Source organism: Clarias gariepinus, chromosome 19 (genome assembly GCF_024256425.1).
Source record: "Clarias gariepinus isolate MV-2021 ecotype Netherlands chromosome 19, CGAR_prim_01v2, whole genome shotgun sequence".
Lineage (NCBI taxonomy): Eukaryota > Metazoa > Chordata > Actinopteri > Siluriformes > Clariidae > Clarias > Clarias gariepinus.
This window is the reverse complement of record NC_071118.1, coordinates 13,184,728-13,209,946: the sequence shown is the minus strand read 5'-3', so window position 1 is coordinate 13,209,946 and position 25,219 is coordinate 13,184,728. Positions and strand designations below refer to the sequence as shown.

General features: G+C 37.5%; 1 protein-coding gene across 4 annotated transcripts; it reads left to right on the top strand.

Annotated features, from left to right (window-relative positions):
• The first annotated feature begins 1,774 nt into the window (after nt 1–1,774).
• On the top strand, nt 1,775–24,452 carry smpd4 (sphingomyelin phosphodiesterase 4). Of its 4 annotated transcripts, none has more exons than XM_053478242.1 (20): nt 1,775–1,834; nt 2,094–2,179; nt 3,216–3,302; nt 5,088–5,224; nt 6,515–6,590; nt 6,672–6,768; nt 6,863–6,915; nt 9,071–9,222; nt 9,651–9,783; nt 10,170–10,241; nt 11,228–11,317; nt 16,800–16,948; nt 18,116–18,206; nt 19,611–19,711; nt 19,957–20,120; nt 20,945–21,150; nt 21,474–21,704; nt 22,158–22,289; nt 22,693–22,821; nt 23,471–24,452. In XM_053478242.1, the coding sequence occupies exons 2-20, from the start codon at nt 2,138–2,140 to the stop codon at nt 23,789–23,791; spliced, it is 2,463 nt and encodes an 820-aa protein (XP_053334217.1). In that variant the 5' UTR covers nt 1,775–1,834; nt 2,094–2,137; the 3' UTR covers nt 23,792–24,452. The 4 variants fall into 4 exon arrangements, with proteins under 4 accessions (XP_053334217.1, XP_053334220.1, XP_053334218.1 ...); XM_053478243.1 differs by having other exon boundaries at nt 1,814–1,843; XM_053478244.1 differs by lacking the exon at nt 1,775–1,834 and adding an exon at nt 1,869–1,891.
• Nucleotides 24,453–25,219: the final 767 nt, after the last annotated feature.

The following is a 25,219-nucleotide window of genomic DNA, read 5'->3' as shown; positions in this document are numbered from 1 at the left end:
ATTTGAGTGTTTTCTAGCATGAACCGCCTTTTTAAGGTCATGCCACAACATCTCAATAGGATTCAGGTCAGGACTTTGACTGGGCCACTCCAAAGTCTTCATTTTGTTTTTCTTCAGCCATTCAGAGGTGGATTTGCTGGTGTGTTTTGGGTCATTTTCCTGCTGCAGCACCCAAGATCGCTTCAGCTTGAGTTGACGAACAGATGGCCGGACATTCTCCTTCAGGATTTTTTGGTAGACAGTAGAATTCATGGTTCCATCTATCACAGCAAGCCATCCAGGTCCTGAAGCAGCAAAACAACCTCAGACCATCACACTACCACCCCCATATTTTACTGTTGGTATGGTGTTCTTTTCCTGAAATGCTGTGTTACTTTTACGCCAGATGTAACGGGACACGCACCTTCCAAAAAGTTAAACTTTTGTCTCGTCGGTCCACAAGGTATTTTCCCAAAAGTCTTGGCAATCATTGAGATGTTTTTTAGCAAAATTGAGACGAGCCTTGATGTTCTTTTTGCTTAAGTGGTTTGCGCCTTGGAAATCTGCCATGCAGGCTGTTTTTGCCCAGTCTCTTTCTTTTGGTGGAGTCGTGAACACTGACCTTAATTGAGGCAAGTGAGGCCTGCAGTTCTTTAGTTGTTGTCCTGGGGTCTTTTGTGGCCTCTCGGATGAGTTGTCTCTGCGCTCTTGGGGTAATTTTGGTCGGCTGGCCACTCCTGGGAAGGTTCACCACTGTTTCATGTTTTTGCCATTTGTGGATAATGGCTCTCACTGTGGTTCGCTGGACTCCCAAAGCTTTGGAAATGGCTTTATAACCTTTACCAGCCTGATAGATCTCAATTACTTTTGTTCTCATTTTTTTCTGAATTTCTTTGGATCTTGGCATAATGTCTAGCTTTTGAGGTGCTTTTGGTCTACTTCTCTGTGTCAGGTAGCTCCTATTTAAGTGATTTTTTGATTGAAACAGGTGTGGCAGTAATCAGGCCTGGGGGTGACTACAGAAATTGAACTTTTAACTGTGATAAACCACAGTTAAGTTATTTTTTAACAAGGGGGGGCAATTACTTTTTCACACAGGGCCATGTAGATTTGGAGTTTTTTTTCTCCCTTAATAACATAATCTTCATTTAAAAACTGCATTTTGTGTTCAATTATGTTATCTTTGACTAATAGTTAACGGTTTTTGATGAGCAAAAACATTTAAGTGTGACAAACATACAAAAGAATAAGAAATCAGGAAGGGGGCAAATAGTTTTTCACACCACTGTATATATAAATAACATCTGATTGTTAGGTTGATTGTTAGGTTGATTAGAAAATAATCTATGTATTTCTAAAATGTACACAAGACAAGAGATATTTTATAACACAATATGAATATTATTATAGCACAATTCTAAAACATAAAACTAATTGCAAAGACACGAATACACTCACATAAAAGAAATTATATATGTTTATACTATTTATTCTATAATTGCTATAAAACTGTCATAATTTTAAGTTTTTAAATAAAATGTATTATAAATAGGTAATTAACTAATAAATCAAATATTTATAATGAATCTAACAATATAGGCGACCTTCAATAGTCAAGAGTTAATTAAGTTAAAGCAATTACTAGTATTTTCCCGATTTTAAATTATTCAAAAACAAAATCAATCACAGAAATAGTAGGTATTTAAAAAAATACGACAAAGCCACACAAATGTTATTACAAAAAATACTTTATATACAGTTTATAACAAACAGTGGCGTTGTTCGTTGAAAGGAAGTTTGCTCGCTTGTAGCGGAAGTGACATCACAACACCAACGCTTCAAAAAGGCTGTGGAGGTGAACGCGGTATTTTGGAATTATATTTTATATCTGTTAAAATTATTTCCTTGTCAGGTAGATTATTTTTGTGTTTATGTTTACATGAAACGAATATAAGTTCAATTTATTTATTGCGTCAGGATAAAACTTAGTTTTTGTGGATTAGCTACACTAGCTAACTGTATTGTTAACGGTGTGTGTTTATTAGCTGTTAGCCGGATTAGCATGCTGAGTGGAGTTTGCTAGCTGGCTAATCAGAGCTGTGACTTTCCCTCAGGTTTAACTGTGTTCCTGTGCACGCGCGCTTTCTCCTGAACAGTGATGTCTGCTCCTGCTGCCATACAGCAGCCCAGTTACCTGCTGGTAAGGAGATCTCAGAGTACACCAAATCACCATTATTCTGGAATTTGCATTCCTGAATGCAAACTCTTTCTGGAGTTGTGTGAGAGTTTGACAGTTATGTGAGAGTTTGACAGATTTCATGAAAGATTTAACATAATGAGCATTTACACTTTTTGCATTCACTCACTAAACCCTTTTATTTTACAATTCATTAAGTATATTTTTTGTCATGTAATTACACAGTGACACACCCACTCGACTTGATCTACATTCAGGTTTATATTTTAAGAAACGTCATTATTATGTTATCAGCAGTGAATAAGATTCATTTATTTATTCATTTATAATACTAAATATTCTGTGTACAGGGTCATGGGTGCCCTGCAGCATATCTCAGGAGACGTTGACATGAGGTGGCATACACCCTAGATCGAGTGGCAATCCATTTTAGGGCACACACACTATGGGCGATTTGGGAACAGCAATTAGCCTTATCTGAATATCTTTAGGATAAAATGCAAGTGGTTGTCATGTAATAAAGACAAATGAGGTGGTTATTTCGGTTAGATTAAAATAATCTTTATTGTCAGTGTGCAAATTACATGTACAAAGCCAGTGAAATGCTGTTGGAATCGAACCATTGAGGGTGAGAGTGTTTAATGTACAGTATTGCTGTGCAAACATTGTGCAAGGTATAAAACATGTCAAGAAGGTAGCATATTTACTACAGCATCACTTCTTTTTAAATAAATTCCTTAAAACAGCAGAATAGACTATGCACACATTGTTCAATCGATAACAAAAGGACAAAAAACACAACTGTAGGTTTAGTCTAGTGTTGGTGTTTTTTTTTTTTTTTTTTTTTTTTTTGGCAGAATCCCTGCATTAAATCAGTTTGTAATTATGGACATTGGGCACTTTAATAATAAAGATACAATATCTTTTCATGATCTTTTTATTATTTCATGGAGTGAGACTCCATGTGATGTATTTACACTAATAGTTTCCTCGTTGAAGCCAATGTACATGTGAGCTGATTCTGCTTTGTTTTCAACAGGCGAATCTTAAAACAGACTGGAGCAATAAGCCACTACTTCAGCGGTGTCAGGAGCTGTTAAAGGTGATCGATGACTACCCTGCCAAGGTACATCATAGTGCTTTCACTGCAGTGGAAATGTTAAACTTGTTGAATTTGGTGTCTTTAATCTTTTTGTCTGAATTGTGCATTTTTTATTCAAATGCCATCAGGCTGGCATAGCTATTCAATATACAATATACTGTATTTTTCTGAATAAGCCTGTTTAATTTAAAATGCATTTAAATAATTTTATTGGGAAATTTAAATGATGAAAAATCTGAATACTTAACATTTCTACTATTAGTATGATAAAGATGTTTTATTAATTAGGGCAAAAACCCTCAGTGTGGTGATCTCACAGTATATAAAAGTGCCAATTAACAGGGTGTTGTAATGAAGCACAGCTACAATACCTTTTTTAAAGGTTATTTTCCTATAACAGTGCATACATGTTTGTTTTTTTTATTTCTGATACAACTAGGGCTGCAACTAACGATTATTTTGATAATCGATTAGTTGGGCGATTATGTTATCGATTAATCGGATAAAACCTAACCGCTTCTTAAATTTGATATTTTGCTTATAACTATTTAAAAAAACATAAATCAGGGTATTATTTATGTATAAAAATAAACTTTTAAAAATGCAAAAGCCACATATAGAGTCTTTAATTTTTACATTTTAAACCTTAAATGAAATGTAGTATAATATTTAAAAATTATTTATAGTTTAATTTATTTATAGTTTAAAAAATACACTGATATATTCAGTTGATAAGATATAAACAGCTAAAATATTGTAATTTTGTATAATAAAATGATGTATGCATAAGTAAAACCACAGTAAATTACATATTTAACTTTGTAGTGGACTATAAAAAAAACTGTAGAAATGCTAAAAGCTAATAGTCACAAAGATACTGTTATTTGCATTCGCTGAAAACCACAACAATCACTAAATGTAATATTCTACTGTTATTTGCACCGTGTAATTTAAGATAATCTAAAGTAGCGCCATTTAACTAATCACTATTGCTCATGAGGTGATTGCGCAATGTGATCCTAGCGAGTGGCACGTGAACGGATCTAGCGAGACTGTCCCGAAGTTAGCAAACAGTTTAAACAAAAGCACTTAAACTATACAACTTTTACAGATGAAGAGATACAGTTTTTACCGACCCTGCTGACTTTTCGCCATCCGTAACACCAACATGTTTTCTTTTTAAGTGTTCGTGCATGACATGCCATGAAAGCTCGGTCTTGCATAGTGGTTACCGTCTTCTTAGAGGCGTTTAATGTGAACTGCTATCAAACCTTGGAGGACTCGGGGCGCGCGCTTTTTCCTGCAGACGCTCCTGTAACCTCCATTGCGCGAGCTGCTGTGGATCTGTGTGTATTTGTGCATCTTGTGGCCGCGCGCCTCAGTGACGTGACCAGCCCAACTAATCGATAACGGCATTCGTTGACAACGAATTTCATTATCGATAATTGTCGATTTTATCGATTAGTTGTTGCAGCCCTAGATACAACAATTAAAATCTTTGTTTCTAAAAGAATGCATGCTTACAGAATTACCTTTTAAAGTTAAAATGACAGGTTGTTAGCAAAAAAACAATCAGAATAAGAACTGGTCTCATAATATAAAGATGTGATTTACCATTGTGAGAGCTGCAGTTATAGAAAATTAATCAGCACAACAACAAAAAAAAAGGCCAAAGGTATTCAATTATAGGCATAATTAGGTGAAATAACATTAGGTTACTTGTGACCAGATAATTTTTTTATTTTTTTATTAATTTTTTAAACTCTTTAATTGAGATTGTTCTAATTAAATTTACTCTTATCCAATCAGGAGCTTCACCTGGTTTTTCCCTGGCTGGTCGAGGGAATCTTCGGCAGTCTGGATGGTGTCATCGTGGGCTGGAACCTGCGATTTGTGCATGCTCGCATGAATGAATATAACATCGTGCTGGACTTTCTTGATCCAGGGTTAGTTTTGCATGTCTGGGTTTCTTTACAGTTGTTGGTGGTGGTGGTGTTTGTGGACTGTTAGATGCAGCAAATGGGGGTAGGATATGGACACTTTGTCTAGTGTACCACTACTGTTTTTCTGTTAGCACATGTTTAGCCAGGTGGAATAATATGATATGGTTTGTTTGTTTTTTAAATGTCTATACTAGTACCAAATGTCATACGATTTGGGCGAAAAATCTATGGAAATTTGACCATCACATACATATGTGCCTGTTAAACATTTCATCCAGAATTTAGTCCCCCTTTGCTATTACATTAACTCCCACTTTTCCAAAATCTTCACTAGATTTTGAAGTCTGGCTGTGGGGGTTTGTATTCATTTAGCCACCAAGGCATTAGTGAAGCCAGGCAGTGACGTTGGTTGAGGAAATCTGGAACACAGTCAGCGTTCTTTTCTTAAGATGGGGTTGAGGTCGGGTCTTTATTCAGGACACTTGAGTTAAGTAAGTGTTACAGCAAACCTTGTCTTCATGGAATACTTTAGTGAAATATATATTTTTTTTGGGGGGGGGCTGAATAAAGCTGTTAAACAGATTTACATTTACAGAAGACTCTTTACGGTACGTTGATGAGACTGTTGGGCGATTTTTGGCCACAGCGGCTCAGAGCCCACTACAGTCAATCCATTTGAATATTCAGTGGGTGGAATGCCTGGTCCTTGAAAACATGACAGATAATTTGACACAAACTTTTGCAAAGAGATGCATCTGTTAGTGGGAACTGTACACACCAACTGTTCACCAACCTTATTTGCACAATATGGGAACTTGTCTGTAAATTATTGCCACATTTCTTGTACAGTCCTGACCTCGCTCCAAACCACTTTTACATATTTAGGACATTAGAGGAGTTCCGGGGAGACCAGCCTTTTAGATGCAGTGAGTCAGATCATGAATCGGGGCTACTAAGATATCTTTTTACCTTGATGGTATCCAATCGCTAGTGAAATTCTGGGATAAGTGCATTAGTGTAGCAGGGAATTATATAGAGAAAATTAAATAAGCTTTTGCTCTAAGAACTGTACAGTCAACAACCCTAATTTGACTTGAACGCCCTTGTCCATCCTGTGATACCTACAGCTTCTAAAACTACAGAGTTAAACAGCTCTAAATGTTAAGGCTTTATGATAACTATAATGTGAAATTCTGCAGATAACTTTCTCTCCTTAGACGCACTATTTATTTATTTCACTTGGGCTGCTGTTTGATTATGTTTCATGACATTTTGTCTAAATGTGTTCCACAGTGGCCCCATGATGAAGCTGGTGTACAAACTACAAGCAGAGGACTACAAATATGAGATCCCTATCAGTTATTTGCCAGTAAGTCTAAAATGTACTTCATCTTTTAGACGTTTTTGCATCAGGCTACTTGTAATTTTGCTCAAAATGTCTTCTGTGCAGGGTCCTGTGAAGGCGTCCATTCATGAAGGAGTTCTTCCAGACTGCCCCTTGTTTCACAATAAGCTACAGTTCCCCATGTCAGGCCTTATTACATTCAGTATGTGTTTAAAAGTTAAATAATTTGTTATAACATGCTGCATTGTTTGGTCTGATTCACACCTGCTGTGTGCGTTTTATTTTTTTTTCCCCAGATCCATTTGAGTACTACATGTTCAACTTTGCTTGCAGTCTCATATCACCTAAGGTATGTTTATCTGGCTTCTTTGAGTGAGAAATGTTCCGTGAAGAATTTATCAGATTGTCTGTTGTGAGCGTGTAGAAACAGATAATCTTGTCAAATGTGGGTGTCCTTAATGAAGCTGTTTTCAGGTCTTCTAAGAAATGCCGACATACATTTTAAGACTCGCAGTAAACAAAAAGTTTAATGGAAATATTCAGTATTTCAATATTCAAATATTTATTGGATACGTGTGAACATTCCTTAACTTTTGTTTAAAGTTTAATACTTTAGCACGTCATGATTTGGTACTTTGGTATATATCTTTGGCCAGTCCTCTGTAGATTGTCCTACAGTTGTTACACAGCATTTAAATTTGACTTCTGATTTATATAGCTGTTGCTTTGTTAAGTTGGATTTGCGGGTTGCTCTGTTAAAAAAAAAAAAAAAAAAAAACTTCTAAGAGTTCTGCAGGTATTTGTACCAAAATGGGTTGGTATTTGGAGCTGTCAATTGTTCCTTTCAGACACATCATGACTTGAGTCCCAGTCCTAGCCGATGAGAGGCAGTCACATACAGTGGAACCTTGGATTACGAGCATAATTCATTCCGGAAGCGGACTTGTAAACCAAATTTAGTTTTCCCATAAGAAATAATAAAAACTCAAATTATTCATTCCACAGCCTAAAAAAATAAACACAAAAATAATTAACAAAAAATATTAACAAAAAATAAAACAAATTAACTTGCACTTTACCTTTAAAAAAAAAAAAAAAAAAAAAAAGTCCCGACAGATAAGTGTTTCCGTTTGTGTGTGTGTGTGTGTGAGAATCTCAAGTAAGGAGCCCCTCCCCCTTCTCGACAGTTACCTATCCTCTTTTCACACACTCGCACACAACAGAAACACTGTGTTGTCGGAAAAATAAACAAGAAATCTCTCTAATGACGCTCGATTGAGCAACACTAATGGAATCACTGCTGTAAAGTAAAAAAACAAACAAATTAACCTGCACTTTACCTTTGAAAAGAATCTCGACATGGGCAGTGTTTCTGTGTAGAGCAGAGAGAAAGATTGTGCCTGTGAAGGCAAAAGTAGGAGGGGTCTGTGTGTGTGTGTGTGTGGGGGGGGGGGGGGGGGGCACGGTGTCCAATGACGCTAGCACACAGGCACAAAGAGCAGGCTGAGCAGAGAAAGAAAATGGATTTTTAACCTCTCTAATGAGACTTGCTTTTGCTTTACATGCGTGCTGTACACATACGCACACACACAAAATAAAATATGTTTCACGCGCACACACATGGTCACAGTGTTATAGTAAACAGTACACGCGTGCATGGATTTTGATTATACCAGTAAAAGACGAGCACTAAAACCCAGCAGGGGAGACGATTACCCACAATTCCACAGTGCAAGAGAAAGAAAAACCGTTGGCTCAGTTGTGATCACGTGACACTCGGGATCCAAGCCAGAAGCGCATGCGTGATACATGATACTTAGTACTCGTAAACCAAGACTTGTTCGTTAAGAGTCAAAATTAATTTAAAATCTTTGCTTGTCTTGCGGAACACTCACAAACCGCGTTACTCGCAATCCGAGGTTTTACTGTATATCGCAATGCTGCCACCATCATGCTTCACTGTGGTATGTTGTTCCTTGTCCGATAAGCAGTTCCTTGTTTTGGATTACTTATTGTACATTACATACTGTATCTTTTAGAATCTGAGCCCTGCCCCATCAAACCACAACACATTTTGTCAGACTGTTTTAGAAGATTTAATTGATGTGTAGAGTAAGAGTAACCAGCACATTACAGATATTCCTGCAGCTCCTTTAAGGTTTCTCCTGATGCGTTTTTTCCCCAGAATGTCCAGTTCTTGGTAATATGACCATGATGGCTATTTTTTTCCACTTGTCAGTGATGGCATTCACTATGGTGTTCTGTGCTACATCTAATATTTCGGAAAATTATTTTGTACACTTCTCCTAATCAATTCCATTTGACAGTGAAGTCAATTACATGGTGTGTAAGCTGTTTAAGAACTAAGGAGAATGTGATTGGTTAATTCCTAGCACAGTCCTGTGCTCCATTTTAGAGGTTTTTTTTTGCCATGTACAAACGTAAACAGTGAGCTGTAATTTTGTCACATGTCAGTTTGTACCTTTTGTGCAAACATTTTACAGAACTATCCTCCTGGACAACATGTCAGCTGTTCAGACAGTGCTTACTTTGTGCTTGTTGATGCCTACCTCAAGCACTTCCTGCCCACAGAAGGAAACGTACCTCCATCTCCTTTCTCTGATCCCAGGGGCTCTGTGGCCTCTCCAGCTCCACGGTAAATTTAGTTTCAAATACCAGTTTTTATATACTATAAAACAGTATTTATAGTTAAGCTTGAAAGCCATACTGTAAACTATTTTACAGCAAGTAAATAAAATAATATGAAGCAGAAGATTTCGGAGTGGTGATGCATAATTCATTACTTTAAAAAAAATACTCTCACTACAAAAAGAAAACTGTAATCTGGACTTCTTCATGCTACTGGTGTCAGCAGATGTTTTTCATGGCAGTTTTATTAAAGCATTCTGTTTAGAAACACTAACTGTTGGTGAGCTTAAAAACCGTGTTTATGGATCTCTTGTGCTAAAGGCTTATATGTTTTTACAAGTTGTTACCCAGCAAGAAGAAACATTCTTAGAAATATTAAATGAATGTTTAATTTGTATTTAACATTATTAAGCCTTTGATTTCACTTTGCCTCAGGTCTCCCAGCGTGCCTTACGTTGGCTATGGAGTCCACAGCAGCAGCCTGTTAAAGCGTCACATATCCCATCAGCCCTCAGTCAACGCTGACCCTGCTGCTCAGGAGATCTGGAGATCCGAAACACTTCTACAGGTAAAAAATCTCTCCATTTCACTCAAAAGCTAAACACTCACTAATGTGTTCAGTCATCAGGTGTGAAATCCAGTCAACATCAGATTCAAACAGTGTAGTTAACCAGCAGACAATTTTAGTTTCCAAATTCTACTTTTAAAAGGAGCTATGAGGCTCTTGTTACTAACAAATAATGGAAGAATCTGGAAAAAAAAAACGATCATTGACACAAAGACACAACAGTGAGAGCACTGGTAGAACACACTGGAATTTCACTACTGTGTAGGGCTGAAACTAAAATCTGAATACTTGTGTACCTACAGTACAATCAGTACACGTTTGTTTGTTTGTTTTGCTACTGAACTACTTTTATGAGTTCCTTCATGAGTTCCTAATTGGTTCTGCAGGTGTTTGTGGAGATGTGGCTCCATCACTACTCACTGGAGGTATACCAGAAGCTGCAGTCTCCTCAGGTGAAGGTAAGAGAATAACATGGGTCGCCTTTTTACTCCTCTCTCTCTCTCTCTCTCTCTCTCTCTTTCTTTCTCTCTCTGCCGCATGGCTGACCAGCTGAGCACCTCCACCCTGTAGCCGAGCTTCACATGAGAGCGGGTCGCTGCACGACTTTACGTGGTCGTGTTTAGCACTTTCACTTCTTTGTTTTTTGGTTTGCTTGTAGATTGATAAGTTTCCTTAAAAGTGGACAGGACCAAGCTACAGGTTGCATAGTTGGCTTTAGTTGAAGTTATGTGGCATGTGGTTCTGGGGGTATGGCATCTTTTTCATTTGTTTTCTTTAAGCATGATGTCCTTGGTGTCTGCTTTGTCTTTTGGCTGTGAGCTTTTCCGTCTCTCTCTCTGGAATCAGAGCTGCTGTGGTGGCTATTATGGCATGGTGTAAGTCTGCTGTTTAAGTCCAGGATTACCTAAATTAGCATGCCTCCAGTCAGCCCAGAGCGCTTCATGTGCATTTTTACTACACATCGCAGATCGAGAGGTAATCGACTGTTTACTAGAAAGTGCATCAAAGTCTGTTTTTTTTTTTTTTTTTTAGGAAATGTAAATCAGCATTGCATTCATTATCATCTGTTAATATTGAGATGCAGAGTCTCCTTTTCCTTGCTGTCATTTCTAATATTGAACGTATAGTAGTTACAGATTTGATCATATAAATGAGTAGTTACTAAGTGTGCAGCCCGTTATTATTTTTCAGACGTTTATGTTGCTATGAGAAGGAAATCTGCATCTTGTTCATGGCATTGTGGTCAATATTGTTTTGTTCTGTTCTTACCTTTCCATTTTTGTTCACTCTCATTTTGGTTCTTACTTTGTCCTACATTTTCATTTCTTTTCTTGTTATTGCACTCTTTCCCTTTTTTCTTTCTATTGTCATTTTCACCTTCCTCCTCGTTTCCTCTCTCCTCCGTTGTGTGCTCCTCCTCACCACTTTGTGATGGGTCCTTCAGCTGGCGTTGCTGCAGTACCGCCTCAATATGTCCAGCATGCTGTGCCAGCCCCCGGCCGCACCAGGCTCTGGGACCTTCCACACATACCAAGTACTTTTACCTTTTCATTCAGGCTTCCTGGAGGTAAACCTAAGGGAATTTTTCCACTGCACTTACCACCGGTACCAGTAAATGCGTACATACCTATTCCTAGATACTGTCTATGGGGTTTTCTTGGCTTGAATACTGGAGTGGGTTTTCATTGCCTTCTATAACTAAAAGTAAAGTCATGCCTGTGACATTTAGTCTGCAGACACCTAAAAGGCAAATAACCTCACCAAACTATTTTTACTTTATCTGCCTTACAGTTGAGGATTTAATTTGTCATTTAGTCAGTGCTATCATGGCCGTTATTTTCTCTCTCTTTTAAATTACAGTGTAGGGATGGAAATCACTAGTCACCACCTTTCGATATTATTACGATATCTGTGTCGATTTGATTAATGTTGCGATTCTGTAAGTATCATGATTTTATATTACGATCCCGATAGAATATTACTTTTTTTCTTAGATTTTAGGACCTTCACCCTTTTTAAGAAAGTTTTAAACCTTAGTTTTATTCAAAAGCTTCACAACTGAATAGAACATGTGTAATTAAAAGTAGCCTTTTTCATATTAGTTTCTTCACTTAACAACAAAGGGCAGCATTTAAAGAATACAAATAAACTTTAGATACAGAAGTTTAACATTTAACTTAAGCAACACGTACCTCAGACATTATTATTATTTCTAAACATACTTGGCAAATAATTCACTTTTACCATAAGGGATGCCAGTATATGGATAGTGAGGTATTTCAAGGTCCTGACTCCGGTCTGGATTCAGACCACACAGCGAGACAATCCCATCTACGTCTCAAATTCGAAAAGCAATAATACGACGTAATAGTGTATGTTTTCTACTTTAAAATGCAGGTAGTCTCTGACCTATGAACATCAAAGTTATGAATACCTGTGGATACAAACAAACCGCGGTTCTTCTTCCGGTTCAGTTACGGAAGTAGCTCACGTATTGTACAAAAAAAAGACACTACAGTGCACCAGATATCAATATTTACAATTATATGTAAATTATATGTATTATTAATACTTTTAGTGTGTTAGTGAATCTAAAAAAATGTCCAAAGTCCAGTATTTTGTGTGTTGTGAAAGTGCGGGAGAAATAAATCTTCCTCCTTACCGGTTTCAATAAATCAGTTTGGAAGCATGATGATAAAAATTGGCTGTCCTCACAGTTTACAGTCCAAAAGGGTGGAAAACGGCTCTGAGACAAAATGGCATCCAGTATTCCCCTTGCGATTTAAAGATTCAGAGACAACACTGTTACGTTTGATGCGAGATAAAAAATTTTAGGCCCGATTACGGTTTTTGACCACATAATGGCAGTGAGGGAAAAGGGGACAAAGATTTAGTCAAGCGGATTGGTATGCTTTACATTATATGCTCCCAGAACTAATTCGGAAGTCGGGGACTACCTGTAAAAACGTTATTAATAAACTTGATTTTGTAGTCCAAGATCATTACAGCTATCCTAGTCTGAGATTAACGTTAAACATAATAGTTTTCCTCTTTGACGTCATTGTCTTGGCAGCCTTGATTGCCGGCAAGCATTTGGGTTTAAGTTCAATTGTCAGTTAACAGGCGCTTGGTCAAAATTAGCGAATTAGCTAACACATAATAGGCTTTTACGATCTGTCCGACAGGTGAGACTTCTGTCAGTGTACATTATGTCCCCTATGTAGTGAGGATGTTACAATCCAAACATGCAAAGAAAAGCTCTGTGACTACTTTTAGCGACCACACTTTTTGTTTCAAGGTTAAAGCAGCTGATTTAATATTTAATTGCCGTTATTTCGGACTAGGAGGCTGTGTATTTTGACTGTCTTTGAGGTCGTTCACATGTTCATCTTTTGTTTTTAAACGGAGATGAAAAATTCCATCTTTTAAGAATACTCCAACCAATCAATCTTCTTCCTAGTGGATGAGCTGGTGGAGTTCTTTATGTTTTCTTTGTGCTTGAAGGATGGGGTTCACCTGATCTAGGGCTGCAACTAATGATTATTTTGATAATCGATTAATTGGGCGACTATGTTTTTTTCGATTAATCGGATAAAACCTAACCGCTTGTTTAATTTGATATTTTGCTTATAACTATAAAAAAAACATAAATCAGAGTATTATTTATGTATAAAAATAAACTTTTTAAAATGCAAAAGCCACATGTAGAGTTTAATAATCTTTAATTTTGACATTTTAAACCTTAAATGAAATGTAGTATATAATAAATACAGTATAAATATATATATACTCAGCAAAAAAAGAAACGTCCTCTGACTTTCAACTGTTTTTACTTTCAGTAAAAAAATATTTGTATGAACACTGAAAGAGTCAACACCACAAGTAGTACTACAGCATCTCCTCCTCATTGACTGCCTATTGCGGAGCACTGATGGAGGGATTGTGTGTTGCTGGTGTGACTCGGGCAGTTGTTGTGGCCATCCTGTACCTGTCACGCAGGTGTGATATTCGGATGTACCGATCCTGTGCAGGTGTTGTTACACGTGGTCTTCCACTGCGAGGATGATCAGCTGTCCTTCCTGTCTCCCTGTAGCGCTGTCTTAGGCGTCTCACAGTGCGGACATGGCAATTTATTGCCCTAGCCACATCAGCAGTCCTCATGCCTCCCTGCAGCATGCCTAATGCACGTTCACGCAGATGAGCAGGGACCCTGGGCAGCTTTCTTTGGGTGTTTTTCACATTCGGTGTCTCTTTAGTGTCCTGCGTTTTTAGAACTGTGACCTTAAATGACTACTTTCTGTAAGTTGTTAAGGTCTTAACGACCATTCCACAGGTGCATGTTAATTAATTGATTATGGTTAATTGAACATGCATGAAAAACATTGTTTAAACCCTTTATAAGGAAGATCTGTAAAGTTGAGTGTATATATATATATATATATATATATATATATATATATAGTTTAAGAAATACACTGATGTATTCAGTTGATAAGATATAAACAGCTAAAATAATGTAATTTTGTATAATAAAACTATGTATGCAGAAGTAAAACCACAGTAAATTACAAGTTAACTTTGTAGTGAACTATAAAAAAAACTGTAGAAATGCAAAAAGCTAATAGTCACAAATGTACTGTTATTTGCATTCGCTAAAAACCACAACAATCACTAAATGTAATATTCTACTGTTATTCGCACCGTGTAAATTAAGTAGGGATGCACCGAAATGAAATTCTTGGCCGAAGCCGAATAATAATGAAATGCTTGGCCGAAGGCCGAATACCAAACGCCGTGTTTCGCCTTTTTTTCCATTTATTTTGCCAATTTATATTAATTTTTTATTAAATAGTAAAAATTAGTTTTTTACTATTTTGTGTTGCTTTTCAGAAAAATAAATCAAATAACTAAAATACAATTTCTGAACTATTTTTTTTACATTCCAGCAGATATTATACAAACAAAGCAGAATATAACTTAAAATAAATAAATTAGTAAAATAAACAAATATTTTTTTTTGGCCATCTTTGAAGCCCCCCTTCTTGAATAGCCTATGTTAGGGCTATAACTGACTGCTGAAAGAATGTAACTCTGTATGTCTACAACAACAAATGTGCATTAAATAGTGCAAAAATGTGGATCCGCTGCTGCTGTTGCCGTAGCTGCCACCGTGTCTTTCTCGTACTCTGCATGATGTTCGGGGTGTCTTGATTTTAAGTGATAAATTAAACTTAAAATGCTGTACGTTTTTGCAGATGCACCCCCTCTGGACAATTCAGCAGAACGGTGTCTGCAAATGGCCGTGCATCCCTAAAATTAAGCTAATTTAAAGTAGCGCCATTTAACTAATCACTATTGCTTGTGAGGTGATTGCGCAATGTGATGCTAGCGAGTAGCACGTGAACTGATCTTGCACGACTGTCCCGAAGTTAGCAAACAGTTTAAACAAAAGCACTTAAACTATACAACTTTTACACGATGAGAGATACAGTTTTTACTGACCCTGCTGACGTTTCACCATCCGTAACACCAACATGTTTTCTTCGTGCGTTCGTGCATGACATGCCATTATCGATAATTATCATTTTTATCGATTAGTTGTTGCAGCCCTAACCTGAACGCAATGATTTACTCTTTTGTCCACAAATAAACCTTAGCAGAGGTATTGCAAAAAATTATAGTTAAAAATCACTTCGATATTACCGTGTCTTGTTGTGGCTTCCTTTAAGGTTAGTTTGTTTAATTGGTTTATTCAGGCATCAGAACAAATACACTTTGCTTATTTAGTTTGTTTTGGCATGAAAATCAGTCAGAGAAGTTTCTCTTAAATTTGTTGGAGTTGTTTTAGGTAAGCAACAATTTCTTTGATACTTGGAGACTATTTTGAATTTTTAAGACATTTTTTAATGTAAATTACCTTAAAGTTAAGTTGCTTTAGAACAGTTGCTTTTTTAGAATAATCTGATTGCAGTCAAACACTGTCCTTTTTTTGACTAGGCTTGAATGTATTTCGTCTCAGACTGCCTTAAACATGAATCTATGTTGAATGTTATGAGGCATTTGCCTATCACCAATCGTTTTCCTTAATTATAAATCAGACTCAGACCCTTGTATATTAAGTTTAAGAGCCACTGGGTTAAACTGTGCCACCTGTAAGACTATAAAGAGACATTTCACCATCTAAAAAGCCTCCAAAGTCTTGAGCAGTTGTGAGTTCACTGTGGTTGCACACAGCTTTTAACATGTGTTTTGAGACTAAATAGTGGAGACTGGTGTAAATGTGTATAGTGAGTGAGTTTTGACAATGTAAAAACTTTTTTCCTCTTAACGGTATGGTAACTCCAGTCAGCGGTATGTCTAGGAGAAACATGTCACAAATCAAATCAGTATTAAGATTAATCAAGCATTTTACCTTGATTATGATTAATGAAAAAATATATTTCATCTAATATATATTAGAATATGATTTTAAAGCAAATATTCACACTTGTTTCTTGTGTCAATAGTATGCATTCATTTATTATTTTTGTCATCAGCAATTAATTGTAATTAAAATCAGAGCCTAGTTGTCAGCCCCTGTTTTGGGATGTGCAGTGGAAAAAACTCTTAAGTGAGCATGTAGTTCAGGGATCCTGTCAGAAGAGTGTGGGGTAGCGTTCTACTAGTCCAAGAGGAACAGTTTAGGTTTACTGGCATATATTTGCTGTGTAGTCATGTGCAGTGGGAAATTATGACCCAGGTGTCCCATCGAAGAAGCGTACAAGAATGTTAGCTCATTTCTCTCTTTAAAGAGCATGCTCATTTTATTTACAGTGTGGTGGTTTTAACACATCTTATGTATTTGTCATGTGTGTTCAATGTTTCTTCTGACTGTATGTGCAAACAACTACATTTTCTGGATTTACTGCCTAAAATATATTACTGTGGTATTATGCAAATTAGTGTTTTGATGATGCAGTATAGTAAGTTGATGATAATTTGTTTGTGTGTGTGTGGTGATGGTATTGCCACCTTAGGAACCCTTCAGCCCTACAGAGGAACATGTTCTGGTGGTGCGCCTACTCATCAAACACCTGCACGCTTTCTCTAACAGTCTGAAGCAGGAGCAGCCCTCGTCCTCCCCGTCCACACACTCGCATGCCAGTCCTCTCGAGGAGTTCAAGAGGTGAACTTCACAGCCAGCTTCCACAAACTCGGCAACACCACCCCAAATCACACCGCAAATAGAAGTTAATAATTCGCACTATATGGCCATGTGTTTTTGTGGACACCTGATGTTTACCAACATTATCAGCCTGAAGCGATTCAGTGTAGATCAAATACCTATTCGATACAAGGTCATGCAACTTTTTTGCTGCTCTGAACGCGTTGGGTTGATCACTGACATCAGTCAACACTAGCAGTAAAGTTATTTCATAGCAGCACAGACAATAGCTGATAAAACAGCTAAAGAATGTACAGTATTTTTCGATTTTCTGGTAATGCTGTAACCTCTCGCAGCCCAGTGATTAGAAAGAGCTAATTGGCCAAGCTCTCTCACCGGAGTGGGATGGGACGCACTTAGCGTTCTCACATCAATCATAGCTCTCCAGCCAATCATGGGCGTCTGTGAGTTCACACAAACGGAAGGAGAGGATAGCGCTGTCCTTCGAGTGTGTTACACCGCCCCGAGCGGTGTGTGAGCGAGCAGTTCGAAAAGACGCGGTCAACTGTCTTCACATGGTTCAGTGGAAACACGTGATGGCCTTCAGCCCCGTATTGACAGGTAGTGACTGAAAAGATACGAGACGGATTCGCCGTTGTGGGTTCTCCGGATGGCCTTGGGCTAAGATCACGGAGATGTCGACGACCTGAATTTTGGGACATTGTGGTTACCTGAGCAAATTCCCGCAGTCCACACTCCAGAATCTAGTAAATGGTCTTCCCATAAGACTTTAAAAGCAAAGGGAATTAAATGTGAAATGAGAGATTTTGAGATTTAAAACGCACAAATGAGTGTGATAGTAAAGTGCTTGTAAACTTTTGGCCGTATATAGTGTAGCATCTTTACGTTAAATTCAATTTGAACAAAACTAAACAATGGCTCAATATTGCTAACTTAAATAGCCGATTATGTCACAGCTAGTTTGTATTTTTAGTGGACTTAAAACTAGTGCATAGAGTGCCTGGGACTGGCTTTTATATGTTAAATTTAAAAATTTGATGAATAAATGTATATATTTATTTGTTTATTTTCAATATTCCAGTTGCATGCTTCAGCTGTTGCTGAGATTGCCCTTTACTGGTTTCCTTCACTGCTCCTTTATCTTCATCTCCCTTCCTCTTCCTACAGGGTGGTGGTGCAGAAATTTGTTCAGCAGAAGCTGTACGTCTTCCTGCAGCACTGTTTTGGTCACTGGCCTCTTGATTCCTCATTCAGAGCGGTAGGCTTTTCACCTATGTGGTGCAGGAGGAGGTGGTCATTTTCCCCTTTACATTTTAATAGTGTTTTAAAATACCTTTGTTCTGTGAAGGTAAACAAAAAGTAAGAAAAATGTTGAAGAATGTTCTGTCCGTCTTGTAAATGTTCCTTCAGTTTATACGGAAATGGCTCTAGTGGAAAAGATAAGGGTTTGCATGTTTGATATACAATGCACAGTATCCTGCATGGTAGGAAGAAGTACTTACTACCGTAAGTTTATTTATAATTGTAAAAAAAAAATCTAAAATAATATTAAACTGAATTACGATATTAATAAAATAGTCATAGATAAAGAAACACAATGCAAATGTATTGGCATCCACTGTATTTTCCGGAATATATGTCGCACTTTTTTTCTTTTTTCTTTTTTAAGTCATCTGGCAGGCCATGGATTTATTTTGGAAGTGACCTTTACATGTGAATTTACTTTCTTTTGTCACTAGATGGCACTCTTGGCATTCATGACTTATTTGCAAATAATACTGTCACAGCAAAAACGTAAAAGTTTAAAATCACACTTAACTGTAACTCTAGCCACTCACAGTTTACCAGGGCTTTAAGCCTGCTTTATGTCGCCTGTGTGAGATGTGGATGGTGGATGAAGAACAGCTTAACAGCGAACGGGAAGAAGCACCATCCAACTTTTCAGGTTGTTGTGTATTGGATCAACACTGCCTGGAATTTAGTGACAACTGACACCGTTCTGTCAGGATTCAGATCGTCAGGACTATGTCGAACTGATGCTGATCGTGAATGTGACGAGAACTCTACAGAGAAGCATTCGCTGCTTTAGAGATATTAAACACGCAGAACAAAGAGTTTAATTGATTCTGCGATGCGGATGAGGAATTAACTTTTTACCTTAATGCACTATCATTTGTTATGACTAGCCTACACAGTCTTCATAGGCAAATTTGAACTTAACAGGCCACAGTTTCCATTATAGTGTTTCACAGTTAATTAAAAAATGATTGGTTTCTTATGAAATAAATAAATGCATTAAAAAGAAATGCGACTTGTTCATCAAACGATTAAAAAAATCTTCCTGTTTAACTGCACTGTTTTTGCTAATAGCAACTAATATTCTGGTGGTGACCCTTAATCCAGAAAATACGGTATGATTTCATGATCCCGTATCTTTCATGACTTTCATGATGGTATTGTATCAGGTCGTCCTTGGTAATCCCTATCTCTAAGATATAGCAGATGTTATGTCTGCTGTTTGGTCTTGGGTAAATAAAAAAGAATTGTACTGTATGTTATTCTGTTACTTGAAGTATTTAAAGTTCAAAACATAATTTACACTTTAAGTATGATACTGTGTGGATGATTATATTTTATATTCACTTTGCTGTGGGTTTTTCAGGTGTTAGAAACATGGTTGAGTTATATCCAGCCCTGGAGATACACAGGAGAGAAAAACAATACAAAGGCAGAGGCTCAGAACAGATTGGTCCCTGATAAATGGTAATGTCGGCACTGAAAATAACATTCATAAATAAATGAAGTGTTGTTTTACATAAATATTATAAAAACCTTTAGTATTTTTTTTACTAGTGTTTTCCTCTTTAGCCAGGCCTACATGACCTACAGGTTATAGAGCAGTAGAGGAGGCACTGTAATGCTTTTTTAGGGACAGCAACTAATAATTCTAATTTATCTGATGCACCAGAAGCAACTGTCCTTGCCCTAATCAGGTGTTATTTTCACAGGGCATCCTTTGTACAGGAGAATCTACTGATGTACACAAAGCTTTTCCAGGGTTTCCTTAATCGGGCTTTACGCACAGACCTAGTCAATGCCAAAAATGCACTGATGGTTTTTCGGGTCGCCAAAGTTTTCGCACAACCAAACCTACCGGAGATGATTCAAAAAGGTAAGCATCAGGATTGACTAACTACATCATACTATAGCAGAAGGAAAAAAATGTCCTTTTTATTTCAAACATACAATTAAATGTACTGTATATAAACGTGGGTTATATACAAATGATGGGGTTTGTGGCCCTAAACTGCCTGTAACCGTAGCTACTATGTCACTTGTAGTCAATTTGTTACTTTAATTAGTGGATTATTTGGATTTTTGCTAGTGTGGGGGGAGGGTCAAGAAACATTCCATAATTGATCATTAGTTAGAGTAAGACAATCAAAGATTGATTGATTTATTAATAAACGGTATATAGCATATATATACAACATAGTGAGAAAAAAAAATTAAAAATGTGTAGGCAATATAGGCAATGTGTATTCGGTGGACAGAATAGTGCAAATTGAGATGTGCAGCAGTTAAAAGTGAGTGGTGCAAGACAAAGTCAATGCAAATTAGGATAAATAATGAGTAAATAAATATGTCTTTGGACAGTGAGTGAGTGGTTGAGTAGTGGTTGAGGGAACATCACGGCCAAAACGGCACAGTACAGTGCTTGCTTTTTTTTTTTATATATATAATTAAGGTTAATACAAAACCATGTGCATGTACATTTCAGGTATATAGCAAAATTGCCTGGGAAAAAAACGTGCAACATGGCGTCTTTTAGGATTTTGTATTTTTTCTAAATCAATTGATTCAAATGCACAAGAAATCAACTGATCTTCAACTATAATCGATGATCGTCCCATCAATAATATTTTCTTTAAGTTTTTCTTTTAAACCGAAGACCTAATTACTACAAGTTAGCCATACTGCTTTTTGTTTTTTTAGGAGAACAGCTGTTCCTCGAACCCGAGCATGTCCTCCATCACCGACAGGCACGTGTCTTTCTTTCTCCTGCACACGGTGGTAGCTTCCTGTCCTCTCGACAGCCTGCAGGGACAGACGCCGTCTTTAAAGTGAAGAGTCATGTGTACAGTCTGGAAGGGCAGGACTGCCAGTACAAGCAGATGTTTGGCAGTGAGCTGCGTGGAGTGGTGAGTGTAACAACAGTGTAAAGTTTATGCGTCTGTCACCAGATATACTGACAATGTGTCTCATACAGAAACGCTTGGCAATGCACCAAGCATACCAAGGGTATGACATTCTTTTCTTTCAGCCTGATGCTATCATATGCTAATTATTTATAGTACATCATTCAAACCTGTCCACTCTTTTAATCTTTAGCATGTGTGTAAATACAAAAGTTAGCAGTCTCCTCCCAATCAATCAAGAACTCAACGGTGCTAGTCTCAATGTGAATGTGGAAATACTGTGCAAACATGTACCCAGAGTCATATTTTGTGTGGATGGCGTACAGGTGCTGAAGTTGATACAGATCATCGCTCAGGCCCGGCAGACAGCGAAGCGGATCTCTGATCAGTCTGCTGAAGTTGCAGCAAACAGCTCGTTCCTGTCGTGGTTCAGCATGAGCTTCTCGGATCCCAACAACATGTTTAATGGAGCAGAGGCTGACGATATGGGAGAGTGTGTTAAAAAGACCCATGAATTTCTGGACAGAGCCCTGGATTACCTATGTCAGATATTTCGGGTCAGTCTGCAGAGTTATTAAACATGTGCATGTCCTGTATGTGCTTTTAGGGATGATAATGATGTGGCAGTACAGTCTCTCTAATGTTCTCAATTCTCAAAATAGGTTCTGAAAGTTTTAAAGGGTATCGTTGGTGAATCCAAGACGTGTGTGTACACACTAGTTGTGTATGTGGTTTGAACACTTAAGTATCAACTGACATTCCACAAAAGCCCCACTTTGGCATTATACATTTTTTTCATCATGATGTTCTCATTTGAAAGATTTAAAGCACCCGCTTTTTGTCACAGTAGATGAAGAGTGATTAAATAATGTGAAATAAAATCCACTCTGTCACTTATCTAAAATTGAACAGCTTACATGGGTTAACAATATCATCAATAAGAATATAACAATAACAGCTTCATTTTGATTTCCGGTTTGATTTTAATGTGTGCTGTTTATCCCCTGCAGCTAAATTCAGGACAGCTGACTCAGCTGATGGAGAATATGACCTCGACAGATGATGACGGCGAGTCAAAACAGCTGCCTGATTGCATCCAGAGTGAAAACGGTCTAGTGCTCACAGATCTGGGCAGGCTGCAGGTCAGGATTTATAGTTTCTACTGGTTTATTGGAAAGAATACCATTTTTAATTTTAGATTTTTTTGAATAGGTCACAGCATTTATATTTTTGATTGACCTAAATGTTAAAATTGAATATAAACTTCAAATTCTACCCTACACCTAAAATGTAATATTTAAATTTTAATTTTTCATATTTCTAAACAAAATTATTATAGTTTAAGTATTATTAGAAAAGTATTATTAATTTAATAGCTGGCCACCTGCGAAGAGGGGAGTGGGGAGCAATTACACCAAGAGACTGTACAAATCAATCATGCTTCGTGTGAAACCAGCCCTAGAATTGGAACCTCTAACCTCTAATCTAGTTGATGTAGACGATTAGACTAAACTAACTTTTTTAAATCTGTTTATTTTGCCTCAGATCATCAATGGCCTTCGCCGATTTGAGATTGAGTATCAGGGTGATCCAGAACTTCAGCCGATAAGAAGCTATGAAAGCGCTTTTCTGGTGCGGACTCTGTTCCAGCTCTCCTCTTTTATCAACGAGCGGGTAAAGTTTTTTTTTTTATTATTATTATTATTATTATTATTATGATAAAAATTTCACTTTTGCAACAACTGAACTGATACCAGTCTGTGGTGTGTCTAGCTTCTGGTCAGCCCACCACACAGCTTATGGCTGTCAAACTCCATAAAAGATTCCTAGAAGTTTCTATCTTTCTCTCATTAGCATGCAACATTGCAGTGTATTGCATATATGGGAAAGCATATTTCCTATTTTGGTCCTCTATTAGCTCCAGTTAATTAAATAATTGAATAAAAAATGGTTCTGCACCAAGCTACATCTCAGATTTTCTTTGCCCCTTTTAAACCTTAAGATCTTCTAAACATTTAAGCATTCCACACTGTCAAAATTCACGTTTCAGCAGTTAAAATAGTTTAGCATTTTTTTAAGGTTATCCTCCACAAAAGTAAATTTTTAAATCTGATTTGTAAAACATTAATACTTGTCCTTGTAAGGTGTCCCATCATCCAGATGTCTGTTTACTTCTTGCCCTTGTACTTTTTTAAATATGTCTCTGATATCTAATTTCCTAATTTACTTTTTTCCTTTTAGTCTTAATCTTATTATGACTTTACTGTCCAGCACTTGAGTTTTAGAAATAAAGCTGACTTGACTTTTGCCATTTGATCTGTAGTTGGGAGGCCACATGGAGACGCTGTGTTCACGGCGGGACTTCTTGGGCCGCGTCAGTCGACACTACCTGAATGCATCTCCAGCGTCTGTGCAGAGATCTAGGAGTCCAGCTCAGCGTCACACGACAGGGAGATTACAGCGGCCACGGCTGAGTCTGCGACCTCTAGCCAGCTATCGTACACTGCTCAGCCTGCTGCTGCTCTACCTGCTGTTTGCTCTGTTCTCATTCGGTCTGTTGTCCAGCACTGCCCTCATTCTCATCATCTGTCTCCTGTATGAACTGCTCGTGGTCCTGTTTGCAGATAAACTCAAAACTCACTGACATTCAGATGGAGGATTTTTATTCATAACACTCAATCTGATTTAATGTTTAATTCTGATTTAAACACTGAATGTGTGATGCCTTGCACAAGCTTTTAAGTTTTACGCCATTTCCTCCTTTAAGGTTCTGGCCTTTATCCCAAATGTCACCCATCAGCTAGGACAGTGTTTGTGGTGTCTGATGTTTGCTTCTTTGAGGATATGAGGTTGACATTGCCAAGCAAGTATTATAATTTTCATTCTGATTCATTGTTCCATGATAAACAGTGATAAAGTTTTTCTTACTTCTTAGCTACATTAATCTAGTAGCATTTGGTATGAAGGGACATTGTGGGGATTTTTTGTCCCACATTCTAGGAGATACTTTGCAGGTACATTGTACCATTAAATTACATTAAAACGTTATTTGTTTTACGAGCTTAAAAAGAGAAACATCAAAGGCATAAACAGTAAGGATTTTTTTTTAGTTATAATACAGACAGAATCACATTCAAAGCCAAAATGGAAGTGTTGATTTTAATAAAAATCTTTATCTTTTGGTTAAAGTTCATGTTTGTTTGTTTTTTATGTATTGAGCTGCACAATGACTCTGCATGTTGGACATAATTAGCTTTTATTAAACCACAGTGCAGTGTGTAGCCTCTGCACTGTCTCAGTCCTGATTATACTGCAGAATTAAACAGAACTTTCACTGTGTCTGCTTTTTGGCATCAGCACATTCTGCAGGCCTACTGGAATTATCGTAAAGCATTTTAACATCCTGCTGAATTTAAAGTTTATTTGTACATCCACTATAACCTTGGTGTAGTTGTGGACAGAAGACGGAGACCACTAGGGTGCCTGTTCTGTTACTTGCCATAAATTGCTGTATTCCCTTTACTGGTTTTCTGTAGCTGCAGCATATATAGATATAAAACTACACGGCCAGAATCAAACCGGGCCTCACTAATCTAAAGGTACTTTTCTCACCACCCTCTGCACCACATCGCCTTTAAACTGCCAGCACAGCTCAACTGGCATTCCAAGTCAGGAGGGGGACTGACCATCTGACCAAGAAAAAGAAAGTCGTGCATTTATACCCTTGGCACCTGTGTGGTAGAATTTATGTCCCAAGCCTGTCTGAACTTCTAAGTCACTGGCTGTCAACAAAGACTAAAGAACAGTTTGACTAAGCATTTAAATGAGCACTAGAACTCAAAATGTCTCTCACTTCCAGGGTAGAGGGTTTAAGCTTTGTGGATTGCCCCTTACAGACCAATGTGCATTTCCAAATTGTCTGTATTGTATGTGTGCATGCTTGAGTCCTGAGACGGAATGGTGTATGTAATTGTCCAAGGTGTATCCCTCATTGTGCCCCAACTCCCCGACATAAACTCCAGGCCTCAGGTGACCTTGTACATGCTAGTCAGTATAGAGAAAGAGTGAGTGA

Coding starts and splice junctions, on each gene's coding strand:
- smpd4 (XM_053478242.1), top strand. CDS start 2,138: ATGTCTGCTCCTGCTGCCATACAGCAGCCCAGTTACCTGCTG. Junction 3,303..5,087: donor TCGATGACTACCCTGCCAAG/GTACATCATAGT, acceptor TTATCCAATCAG/GAGCTTCACCTGGTTTTTCC. Junction 6,916..9,070: donor GCAGTCTCATATCACCTAAG/GTATGTTTATCT, acceptor AACATTTTACAG/AACTATCCTCCTGGACAACA.